The following is a 12,748-nucleotide window of genomic DNA, read 5'->3' as shown; positions in this document are numbered from 1 at the left end:
GCTCTAAATTTCCGGCGGACTAGGATGATTTCAAAATCTTTCAACGCAGACATAAGGACCTTATTCGGAGATCTAAACGAGGAACACGGAGGACGTTTTGTGGTAACATAAAGGGCCTTGCAAAAGTTCAAAAAAGTAGTAGATCCTTTTAAAAGGAAGGGGTAAAAAGTGAGGATACTGAGGCTTCCATGCGACAGACATACGCCTGACGCTCTCACATGTATCCTGGCTCTGGGGACTACGTAACTTCGGAATCCCCAAAAAGTGCTACCCGAGCCGGAGCAAGACAGATTGACTGGAAAGTAGCCACCTAGGTGGTACCCGAAGGATCACTAAGATGGGCGTTCGACCCGTGCAAGACCGGTCGGGATATACCCGGCTCTTTTGCAGAAGGGTCTGGAACGGTTGCTCTTACATCTTCTGCACCTCTTTAGAGTCTCTCTGCGTTTAGGAAGCTGGAGAAAGATGAGAGTTGTGCACCTACTAAAACCATTCATATTAGAGTGGGAATGTATACCAGTGAACGCATAGTTAATAGATACAGATAAATGCGAAAACCCAAACAAGTGGGTGGTGTGGGCACTCACCATGAACAATGGCATGTCCAAAGTTCATGGTCGCAATTAGGGCGGCAGAATCGGTCATAATCGAATAGACTATTTGCCAACCAAGAAAAATGGAGGTGTTCTGATTGTTAGCGAACCAAATCGCAAATTATTAGATCAACGGGATGGTACCTGGAAGGCGCTAGGGAGCGAATCTTAGTAGAGATGCTCTCAGAATTGAACCTGATGGTCCAAAATCAACACGGGTGGGCTACATTCCAAAGAAGAAATGCGGAATCAGTGCTCACGTGCACTGGATTGGATTGGCGGAGCGTCGTTACATTCAGGAGTGAGAGGTTTGTTGAGGAGGATGTAGGAAATTACCATTTACCAATCAGGTTCACAATTCATCAGCAGAAGAAGAGGGAGATGACAAGAAAGCCTCTAGGTGGAGCAAGAGGGTGGGTATATTAACACGAGTTCCCAAATACTGGCGGACACAGCAAGTAGAAAACGCTAGGAGAGAACTTCTTAAAGCAAGAAGATGATTTCAAAGCATCAGGAAAAAAGCGCAAGTAAACACGGATGAGTTCGGGTCGGACTTTAAAACATTACGGAATCTTAAAAAATTTGCCGTGACAAGCACAGAGCGATTCTGCCCTTTTATGTCTAAAAATATGTATACCAAATTTTGTTAAAATAGATCCCGTCCTTTAGCCGGAAATGAGAGTACTGACAGACAGACCGATTGACACAATCGAGATTTTGTTTGTTTCGGAACGTGTATCTCCCTCAAAAAAGTGAGAGATCTTTTTACCCCAATGCAGTATCTCCTTTACTAACGTGAGGGTGGTAAAAATTCCTGAAGATAAAGCATAGCAGAAAGTGATAAAGGATCTATAGATACGGTCCCATGGGGGAAAGGCTACAAGACAGTTTTGCCTGAAATACCGCCCTCGAAAGAAGAAAAAAAGGGAACAGTGTCTACTGTATCCAAAACAAGAGATCATCTGAAACGAGGTGCCCATAACAGGTATGAAACCGTTTGATAAAAGGGAACTTGAGGTAACGGTAAATTAATTACGAGATAAAAAGGTAGCCGGTCCGGATGGTGTTCCAGTAGAAGTTGTTAATTCGGCACTTTGTTAAACAGCGGGTGAGTACGCAAATCGAACTTATTTTATTACTGTTTTAAAACGCATTAACCGTTATTCTTGTAGACAATATATGTCGGACTCGTCGATTGTTTATAAAAGCCTCTAGTAGTAAAGTGGCTGTATGGAAATATTGCAGCGAATATTCTAGAAATCCAGATAGACATGGAGGGGCAATAGAAGGTTACTCATCGGCGACAAGAAAAGACGACGGATGTGATGCATTCGTTCCGCGAAATACAATGTGTATTCTTGTGAATATCCCGTTAACTGCACAAAATTGCTTATTTCCGAATGTTTTTATAATTTTGCGGGATCCCGCGAATACCGGGATCCAGCGGGATTACTATCTAATGATGCCGCAAATACCGGGATCGAAATTTTGCTGTGGGATTGCATTCCCCACTGTGAAGGAAGTCTTTAAGATGGAGTGGGTACATTCGGGATTGTGAGGACAGAAACTACTAACGACATTCGATCTGAAACGCATTCAACTCCACAAAATGAGATCGAATCGTAGATCCGTTTGAAGGAATCCCCCAAAAACTGTGCACAAATGGTCAAAAATCACCTTTCACACATAACGGATGATCAAAAATGAGTTGTTGTTGAGTCGCATTTGGAAATTCAAGTTAAGTACGATTTCCCATGTAAACAAAAATTCCAAAGGTGACTCGACAGCAACTCATTTTCGATCGCATGGTATTTCTACTAACAGGGCAGGAGGCAGAACTGAAGATTACATGCGGAGTTCCGCAGGTATCGGTGCCTGGCCCCACAATGTGGAACGTTTTGTATAATCCGGTCCTGGAACTGGAAATCCCAATCGGAGCACGCACAGTTGCATTTGCCGACGACGTGTGGATGGATAGATTTGGGCTTAAACTAACAGCTCATAAAACAGATACGGTTTTCTCTGCGAGAAGAAGGAGCCTGGGTGACAAAATCATACGAATGGGAAACCACGAGATCAAACGATAGTGTTAAATATCTAGGAGTTGTACTGGACAAAGAGGTGACTTTTTTCTACACCTAAAGGAAACTTCGACAAAAGCTGAAAAAGTTGCTGCAGTGCTTGCAGGAGAGATGCCCAATCTGAAAGGACCAAAAAGTGGTATGCGAAGACTAAGCATGAGCACAGTACAGAGCATTGTCATGTATGGCGCTCCGGTATGTTCGGAAGCCATGAAAATAGCTTCACGCAGATAAAAGCTCCTGGCGGTCCAAGGGAGAGCATGTACGGTTTTGGTCAGAAGTAATCTCCCTCGATTATCTGAAGATATCTCAACATATAGTTGATATACCAGATCTCCTGTTTTGAGCTTCTTTTCAAAATTAGGAAAGTCCCAAAGATTGAAATGAGATTCAACTAAATCACGGTCAACCTGACATATTAGTACTTTTCTACAGTTGAGGTATCTAAGGGAGGGCATTACTTTTGACCACGACTGTACAGCGGGTACAGGTCAACGAGCGGTGAGGTGCTCCACGTGATGGCCGGCAGCATCCCTTGGGATCTCGTAGCAGAGAGGCGACGCCTCTACGAAGAAATGGATCCAATAAAGAGGGAACAAGAACAATCGAAATCTGACAACAGAGATGCCAGGAGAGAGAACAAGGTAGACGGATTGATTCCCGAAATCAAGGAATGAGCAGAAAGGAAAGGCAAGGGAATAGACTTTTCGTCATTCCTATACGCAGGATACGAAAGGAACGAAAATCCCGGTGCTGGTATTGCAATTGGGTTTTGAAAACTTTTGCATACTTTTGGAGGTCGTTTATCCCAATTGTGTTGCTAGGGTCAACGGTACCGATGGCGAATGTTAAGTGACTGAACTAAATTTAAAAATTCTGAGTCAACAGACGATTGATATGTAGTTTTTTTAAGATTATGTCACAATGGTCAGAATTTATAGAGACCTCGATAGAGACCGTTGTGACTGTTATAAATAGTCTCTTCCTGTTATACTTCCTTGGCAATAAAACTACTACAATTTTAAAATTTTTTACGTACATTCTCCATTAATAACTACAGTCGATACGCTAGTGACACAAAAATTGATAGCGGTGCTTAATTTTAACCTTCATGGGAATCTAAACTGATCGGCTTCCGTTTATAGCCCAAAGTATAAATAAGTGCTTTACCACCACCATATTTCCTCATGGCTGCATTTTTAGCCTGACGAATTCCGAAGTTCAGTTTTATGACACGGCCCAAAATGAAATGGATTTCTCAGTGCATGTCGCGTTGATACTGCCCCTTGTGTTCTGTTCAGGTGAATATTCGATTATTCGGTCGGATTAGTTTTGTCACATTGTATCTACTGCAGTGGACGCGCTAAAATGCTACGTATGCAAAGCGTACAACGAAACCTACTGCCAAATCGGCAATCCTCATCTAAGGATTGTGGACTGCGGTCTTGAAGACACCACGTTCTTTTGGTTTTGTCTTTATAAAGTTTTTGAGCGTAAGCATAATCGTGTTGTGAGTAGTAGCCACCCTGCTCTTGCCAATTTTCACAGATACCAACTCAAGTGTGGAGTTGCACTCGTACAGCTGCGAAAGAATGGGAAGATTAGGTAAGGCTCAATGCGGAACTTGAAGCCATCGGGATCAAGTGTTCTTGTAGATACTAAAATTCTCCAAGAGAAATACTCTTTCGGTTGTGAAAGGAGAGCGTCACCGGCAATTTTTCCATCCGCTGCAAAACTTCCGCATTGCAGACCTGAAGATGGACAAACATTAAAGACATGCAGAGTGTGCTTCACGGATCTATGCGCCTTTGCAGACTACTCGGGTAGTGTAACGGTGACAACTAACCTAATATTTGTACTTGCAGCAATCATTGTTGATAGTATACGATAGTGTGATTACTTTTCTCCTACCAAACTCCTCCGTCCATACTCGAAGAGTTTTTCCACCGCTGCTATTTTGGAACTGGTTTGGTAATCCCTTCATAGTCAATTCTATTGTTACTATTTATTGACGCCTATCGACAAACACTACACAGACATCGGAATGGCTATCGTAAAAATACAAAATGTAATAAAGAAAACCTGAAACAACATTCTATTCTTTCGTTCCTTCCTTTCTATTTTCCTCTGTGGTGCTTATCCTTGTCTGTCTACCTTTCTCTGTTGACTTTACCTTCTTTTTAGCGCATTTTTAAGAATAAAAAAAATGTGCTATTGTTTGCGTTTTGTCCGTCCGTCTGTCCGGACCCACTTCTAACGTTTTGAACTACTTCTAGGGGAATGGTCCTAGAGTCCTGGAATTGTTTGCAGTAGGTAGCCTATACCTTGAAGGTGTGCCAGACGGTCATCAAATTTCGATGTCTAAAAGGGCCCCCCTCCCCCGAATTATTTCCTGGGATGCTGTTTTTAAAAGTAAAACGTGCATAACTTTTACATACGACAAGCAATTGGTCTCAGATTTTACATAAGCATGCCTTTTAGGTGTCAAGTTAAACTTTAGAAAAAGAGGGGGGGGGGTAAACACATGTTCTACCCTTCATGGTATTCTAATGAAAGGTCTCATCGAAATAAATTGGTTTGTACAAAGTATAACTTTCCCGTGCTACTTTCATTCAAGATCAGTGAGCGACGGGACTTGAGGGGGGGTGGTGGAACTAATTTTATCCTTCATGGTACTCTAATGAAAGGTCTCAACGAAAGATAAAATTAATTTCAGCCCTCCTCCTCGACCTCTTATCGTGATCGGGTGTATTCCCTTATACCTCAAGAACCGATTGTCGGAATAGTGTACTCACAAAGGGCGATTGAGGCGTCTGCAAGAAATATATCCATTGTGATGTCAAAGAAAAAGTTATTTTGGTTTAAAAAAATGCACTTTATCTGCACAGGAGTTGTGCACAGCTTATACTTGTTTCTTTCACGTTCTCTTCTCAAGATACAAAATTTTTGAAGATCACCCTCAATCTCCCCTTAAGTTGTCTCTCAAAATTTCTTTTAAACTCTCCTTAAATTACTTTCTCATTCACTTCTTATCTTCTTTTTCGAATTTTCTTTAAACTAAGTTAATCTCAAGCTCTACTTCCAAAGTTTGTTTCAAATCCTACAACAGTTTTTAGTTTCTCCCAAATGTCTTTCAAATTTCTATCCAATTCGTTTCATGTTCGAGTAGGTGCCTCTCAAGTACTCCCTTAAACGTTCCGAAGTTCTCTTGCCATGGTTCCCAAATTCCTCTTAACGCACGTCACCCGTTCGCATCCACATACTCTTCAGCTCCAGCCATCCCCATTCATACTTCTCCTAAGCTTCCCTAAATTTGCTCATAAAAACCGCTCGTAATTTCTTGTTCTTTCCAATGTAATTAAAATGGTGAGAAGTTCACCAATTTTATTAATTTATTTATGGCATCGTCTCATCACCACCATTATTAGAATCCTTGAAAAGTCTTTCCATAAAAATCATCATAGCGGATCCCAATATTTTCTTTGGCTTTGGAAGCAAGCCTTTGCTTTTCTCCTCGATTTTCTTTCGTAGGCCTGCCTGTGTCACCTTCCATTGATGTAGAATTTCCTATCATATCATCCCAAAACCTTCAGCCTTTAGCCATCTTTTACCAAAATTTTAAAACATGCACGGAAGAAAGCACACGAAATAGTCTTCGAACGTCTTTACTTTGAAATTGAGAATAAAATATGAAATCTAACGTTCTTATTGGAGTAATCATTGTTTTGATACAGTCGCTTTATATAAACGTAAACGGATAGGTAGAGTTGGTGCTGCTTTCCTCAAGCCATCTGCATAAACGGCCAACTAGCTCAGCTTATGTAGTATTTTTTAAATATTTTGTAGGTTATAGAAAGGTTACAGGGTGGTCCCCTTAGAGGGCTGGTAATTCCAAAATGTTGTTATTTTCAACGTTTTAAAAGTCAATATTTTACAGGCCATTGGTTTTCGAATGCGGCATGATCGGTCGCCTGCAGCCGACGCGCGATAATCCAATCACAATGTGGTTTACGTGACCAAAACAGCTAAATCAGGCTTAAACATGATAAAAGCTGCGTGGAAGCGCTGAATTTGTAATTTTAAAACGGTCGTGGGTTTTTATTGTTGGGCCTTAAGCGCGCATGATTCGTTGGGCTGAAAGAAACCAATTGGGAAATGCTCATTCAAGAAACTTGGGCTTACAGGAGACGCGTAAGAGGTTTTGCTCGGGTGGAGGACTCTCTTTGTTATAAGAGCGACAGCCAATTGAACGCCAGGACTAACATTTATGTCGATGGACGAATCAAGTCTTATCTAATGGATAATTACTGCTTCAGGGACCTTGTAATAAAGTACGGTGGAAATGGTGGCTCCCTCTTCTGGACGACTGTGATGCAAAGCGACAACCGCCTTCTGGAGTACTTGCAAACAACTGATTGAATGATTTAATTGAGGGACTATCCCCCTCTTACCCGTCACAGGGCGGAGGCAGGAGATTTTCGATCTGACGTTGAGCGGGTTGGAGTCTTTTCTAATTAATCATGGCATCCCACGGCGGGTCATGTAGACTTCGAAATCCCTGATCTACTGATTGGCTAGGTGGAAAAACCATCAGAGCGGTGGGATAGGCCACCTTTATTCTGTCGAAACGCAGGGCAGATGGAAAGTATAAGGACCATATTCGAAGATCTAAGCGAGAACCATGGAGGACTGTCTGTGGTAATATAGAGGGTCTTCTTCGAGTTCGAAAACTTCGTAAATGCGACAAAAAGTGGAGACACTGAGGTTTCCATGCGGCAGATGTACGTCTACCGGCTCTCACATTTCTCTTGGAGACACGTTTTCCAGGTTCTGTAGACCATCTAACTTCTGACCCACCAAACGGATCTACCCGGACAGATGCAAGGCCGATGGACTGGAAATTAGCTATGCGGGTGCTTTCAGAGGGATTTCTGAGATGGGCTATCAACACATTCAGCCCATTTAGCAGTGCAGGACCGGACGGGATATCCCTGAAAGCTTTTTTTTATTTTTGGGGATGGTGGAATGCCTATCGCACACCTCCGCCTGACTATATAGCAAGTAGTGTGGAGCCTGCACCCACTAAACCACTTCCCCCTTTGCGGGTATCGCCAGTGGCATTCCTTTGCGAGTGATCTCTTAGTAAATTCTTATGCCTGTCTGTTTCCCACTTCCGCTCTCGCGTCCCTTTCCCGTGTGCCCATTATTTGGACTATCAATTCGTCTCTTCTCCTCCGATTCCAGCATTATACCAATAATATTACCTTCATCTAAAATTTCTCCTATCCTAATCTTTCGGCTTCCCACCTGGGACAATATAATACACCATGTCCAGCGTCGTCTGTCGCTCCGCAGTCCTTACATCTATCTTGCTCCCTCTTTTGTATTTTTTTGTGGTACACCCCGTTTTCTCCGTGACGAATTAATTCGCTTCGCCGTGTTTCCTTTTGGTCCACCTGTTCAGGTACCCTATGACCGACTTGGTCCACGACTCCCGGGCCTGCCATTCTGCTTCCCACGCGTTAAAGACCTCCCTGTTATTCTTACCCTCGAACCTCGCGCTGATCTTCAATCTTAGTGCGGGCCACCACGAACAGATCTGTATTTGATACATTGCCTGTGTTCCACATCAGTCGATTTAACTTCTCCGCCAATCTACTGGCTTTCTCTACCGCTTTCTCTGCGTGCTGTATGAGAGTTAGTCTCCTGTCTATCTTCAATCCTAATATCTCTATTGACTTTTCTAGTGGTACTCTCGTATGGTCTACCATCAGGTTAACCTCCGGATGTCTCCTTCTCCCGGTGATCAGGGCTGCCTTGGTTTTACTTCCTACTAATTTAAAGCCTCGTTCCTCTTTCCATCTTTGCACCTTCGATATAACCCTCTGAGCCTTTTGAGCGGTGCACTCTAACTTGCGGTCTCTAGTCACTACACTAATGTCATCCGCGTAAGCGACAAGGTCCACCCCTGTCGGGACTCCCAGTCTTATAATCCCGTCGTACGCAATATTCCACAAGAGTGGTCCTAACACTGATCCTTGTGGCACTCCTCCGTTGGACACAAAAAGGTAACTCTTCCCAGACGGTAATTTCCCTACGTTCTTCTTGTCATTGGGATAACTATACACAACTCTCCTCAAGTAGCCAGGTGTACCCTTTCTTCCTCCCCCCGAAAGCTGGCTCTTCACAGGCTTGGGAGGGGAATTTCTGCCGGTGATAACCATGGAATCGAAGGTGCGTTTAACACACCACGTTGGGTTCGATTAGTGACGCTATTGGAGGCTTTGGGATTGATGGGTCAATCGTAAGATGGATCCGCGCCATGCTCGGAAGCAGGGTTATTATGTATATCCTCAATCGGGACGACGGAGGTGAGCTCCTTGATTACTAGAGGGTGCCCTCAGGGTGGAGTGTTGTCCCCATTACGGCCGTACCTGATGCTAGATGGGGTCCCCCGCACTCTGAACAATGACGATGTGGCCTTGCAGTGCGCTATTAGTAGAAAATATTGCGTAAGGAACGCTTCGTCGAAAGCAGACAGTAAAAGTAGCTGTTTCAATTACCGAACTATTACCTACACCCGCACCGGTAATCGTACGAGCAATCATGGAAAACATTCAACTGTATAATCCTTTCAGTAATTCAGGTTTTCTTCGAGAAGTGCCGAGCCAATTTGCACCATAGGAAAACTATCGATTCTAACTATCATTAAGGTAAAGTAACTTTTTTGATTTGTAAAAAAAATAGCGATCGATTCTCTTCGAGAGATGGAGTTACATTTTTATTGAAAGTAATCAAAAAAATTCTAAAGAAATCCTTGGTAATTGGCTGAATGAAACCGCAACATATTCCTATTCTTTTTAGTTTGCCGCATTATTGAAAAATGGCACTTTACATCAATATAATTATTTTTTTTCAATTGTCACCGCCAATTTGGATTTTTTTTTCAGACCAATCAGGCTGGGACACCGAAATTTTTTTTAACCAACGTATAGGGAAGTCAATCCGAGGACACACTGTATACCAAGGTAGGGAAGTCTGGGATTGTTGGCTGAGCACCAAGATTATATTACTGTAAGAGAGTGAACGGTTTGACAGAATTTTGTGTTTATTAATGTTACATGTCAATCAAGTGTGTGACAGTGTAAATCGGTTAGACTGTCATTTTATTATTTTCAAAAAATAATTTCGCTTGAATCTTTCCAAAATGTGACAGTTTTAAGTACGTAATTTCTCTGAGAATGAAGAATGGTGGCAATTATTCATTTTAGAGAACCTGTCTTGAGCCAAATTTCGGGTTGTGATTTTTAAAAGTGACAGCGTGAGAGTTGTCTACTGGTTAATAATGAGTTCATTATTAACCACTTTCAAAAGCTGCCGAGAAAGTCTACTTTGCAAGCGACAAAAAGGTTAATAATCATTTCGTCATAGGCTAGTAGTGAAAAAACATTATGATCAGCACTTGAGCAACGGCGCGCTAGATGAAACACTCGCTCGTGTGTTGAAATCTAAAGCTCGAGTGTCTTTGCTCATTTGTACTAAAAATAATTATTTTCTTCAACTTTAGATCTAAATTTGTAGTTTCTAACTACGTTCGCTAACCTTTTTTTCATTGTCGGCAACTCATTTTAGACTTTGATCTTCAATTTATTTCAATTGTGGACAGTTAATTTTAATTTTAGAGCCGCTGTTTCTATTTTGATACACGTATAAATTACTATTTCGAATTCCTGTTGTAAAATTTAAATTTAAACGCACAGTTGTAATTACCCACATTTTAGATTGTGGCGTTTGTTTCTATACCCTTTCAAGAATTTCAATTGTAGAGTATTTTTAAAGCACGAAACTGATTTGTCATTTCGGAAATTGGAAGATATTGAATTTTGAAGGTGTACAAATTTCAAATTTTTAGGTGCGCCCCGCTCTCTCGATGTATTAATATCAGAAAAATATTCATTACAGAGGCGGGATCAGGTAAAAAGAAATGTAGAGTGCTCAACTTCAGGACTTTGTGTAAATAATAGACGAACGCCAGACCAAGGAAACCAACGAATTCGCGCTCAATCATGATTATTAGCGAATTTTTAATGGTTTCGTGTGTACTTTTATTTGTTTCTTTACTCGCGTAGCAATTCGCTGGAAGAACTCTTAAGTTTTGTGACTTCTAGCAGTGAAATCACAACGCATTTGGGATTTGAGTTCAAATTGAGCACTTGAGCTTCGAAATTAACCCTAAAGTGTAACTACCTCCATTTTGACTTCATCTACTGAAAGCTTAGCTGCTATCTCGGGAAGTTCCGTTCGAATTGCAAACTTGTACTTGGAAATAGAAGTAACTTAAAAGTTAAAGTTAATTCAATTCAATTCGGACACCAACCCCCGCTAAGTACTCTCATTGAAGTAAGCAATTAATTACAATTAAAATCAATTTGGTTCGAATTGAGTGTCTCTACTTGAAAATTAATTTAAAATATTGCTGTGTAAACAATGTCAGGTGGGACGTTGTATTTAGCTTTAAGAGATTTGGAATGAATTCGGGTGCCTAATTGTTAAGTAATGTCATCAAAATTTTTCTCTAATCAATGTCGTGGGTCTAATTACGTTTTAACACACAACAATTTTGCGAATCAAGCGTGTAGTCAAGGTCTTACTTGTTTATTTTCTTTATAAATGATTCAGGTACAAAAATTCTTTAACCTAACAATTGCAAGAAATACCCTATTTGTTATCGAGATACTGATTAATGCAAATGTGTCAGTTTCGATCCTTTTGATTTATTAATATTTTGTTTATTTGGGAAAGATAAAGGTAATTGTTTGAGATAACGTGACAATCTCTAATGCATATTCTAAAAATAAACACGCCATTATAATCGTGCGTGTGAATGGGTGTGTTTTACGCATTGCAAGTAAAATAATTGTTTCATTTATTGTAACTCAAGTCGGTTTTTTATTTAACCCTAAAAAAGCTAAAGGAAGAAATGCGTATGTAAATAAAGTAAGATAATAAATCATGTGGTACGTAGGTATATTCGGGATGAGTAAATGAAGCGGGTCATCGTAATTAAAATAAGGAAAGTTAGGTCAATATATCTACTCGTTACCGATGTTAAATGACAAAAAAGCTAAACACATCGACTGGTGGTCTGGGAACTGCACCCTGGTTTCTCAACCTTAGCCTATTGATTGGCTTTTACTTTTACGGCTCGTTTTTGTCTTTCTGTACTGATTTATAGTCGCTCCAAGACGTTTCTTGTGCCTTTTTTGCGTTCTCGCAACTGATATGAGCGATGGTGGAGTTGTCTATTCCGTTGAAGATCTACCCGGTCAGTGAGCATATGTGGTCTCCAACGGTGGTGATGTCGAGGTCGTCTTATATCGTGTCGTTCCTGACTAACCACGAAGATCTGAGTAAAATTTGGAGGGTACTTGATTGCACCCCTTCGATCTGTCGGACTTTGGTTGGCGACTTGATTATGGCCCTTATGCAGGCTTTGAGTACTTCGACCTTTGTTGTGATTCTAGGAGCTTGCTGCCAGCAACGCGCTCACTTGCTTCGGCGGAGGGGCCCAGCACATTTCATGCTCTTCACGGTAACCACCAAATAAAACACTTGTCGCACTTTGGTCGTAGTGTCTAGGCCTCAATCTACCTACTCCTAGAGTTGATGGTTCTCTTATCGTAGCGAAGCAAAGACTGCTTATGCTAGTCCTAAGAAGGATTGTAAACCAGGAGCGAGCAATCGTTTATACCAAACCACTTTCACGCCGCAGCCTAAGATTTTCCTGAGCATTTCCAAGAAAGAAAGCAACATTTTGATGGTAATTGTGTTAGAATTGAATTAGCTCAAATTACTAACTTGAATACCAAAACTTTGAAACTTGGAATCATTGTAAGAGTGAGTTAAAAACCTGACACAGATATCCTTGGAATATTGGTTCTAACAATCAACAGGGAAGGGGGCTATTTTCAAAAATAGGGAAAAATGTTCCTAACGGGGAAACTTTAATTTTTGACTTTAATAACTTAGAACCATCGAGATCCACTGAACTTAAACATCTCTTACTCTCAAGGA

At 41.2% G+C, this 12,748-nt stretch overlaps 1 protein-coding gene across 1 annotated transcript; it reads left to right on the top strand.

The window, feature by feature from the left end:
- The first annotated feature begins 3,895 nt into the window (after window positions 1-3,895).
- Window positions 3,896-4,767, top strand: LOC116179038. The gene is made up of 4 exons (XM_031498739.1): window positions 3,896-3,975; window positions 4,030-4,167; window positions 4,223-4,279; window positions 4,330-4,767. The coding sequence occupies exons 1-4, from the start codon at window positions 3,924-3,926 to the stop codon at window positions 4,563-4,565; spliced, it is 483 nt and encodes a 160-aa protein (XP_031354599.1). The 5' UTR covers window positions 3,896-3,923; the 3' UTR covers window positions 4,566-4,767.
- The last annotated feature ends 7,981 nt before the right edge of the window (window positions 4,768-12,748 follow it).

The sequence above is a fragment of the Photinus pyralis genome, unplaced genomic scaffold (genome assembly GCF_008802855.1).
Source record: "Photinus pyralis isolate 1611_PpyrPB1 unplaced genomic scaffold, Ppyr1.3 Ppyr1.4_LG8, whole genome shotgun sequence".
Lineage (NCBI taxonomy): Eukaryota > Metazoa > Arthropoda > Insecta > Coleoptera > Lampyridae > Photinus > Photinus pyralis.
Note: the sequence above shows the minus strand (reverse complement) of the source record. Positions and strands in the feature narration are given on the sequence as shown.

What these genes read in the sequence shown, in the direction of transcription:
- LOC116179038 (XM_031498739.1), top strand. Translation starts at nt 3,924, where the DNA reads ATGGATTTCTCAGTGCATGTCGCGTTGATACTGCCCCTTGTGTTCTGT. An exon ending in TCTTTATAAAGTTTTTGAGC is followed by an intron (nt 4,168 to 4,222) that starts GTAAGCATAATC and finishes CAATTTTCACAG; the next exon opens with ATACCAACTCAAGTGTGGAG. An exon ending in CGAAAGAATGGGAAGATTAG is followed by an intron (nt 4,280 to 4,329) that starts GTAAGGCTCAAT and finishes GTGTTCTTGTAG; the next exon opens with ATACTAAAATTCTCCAAGAG.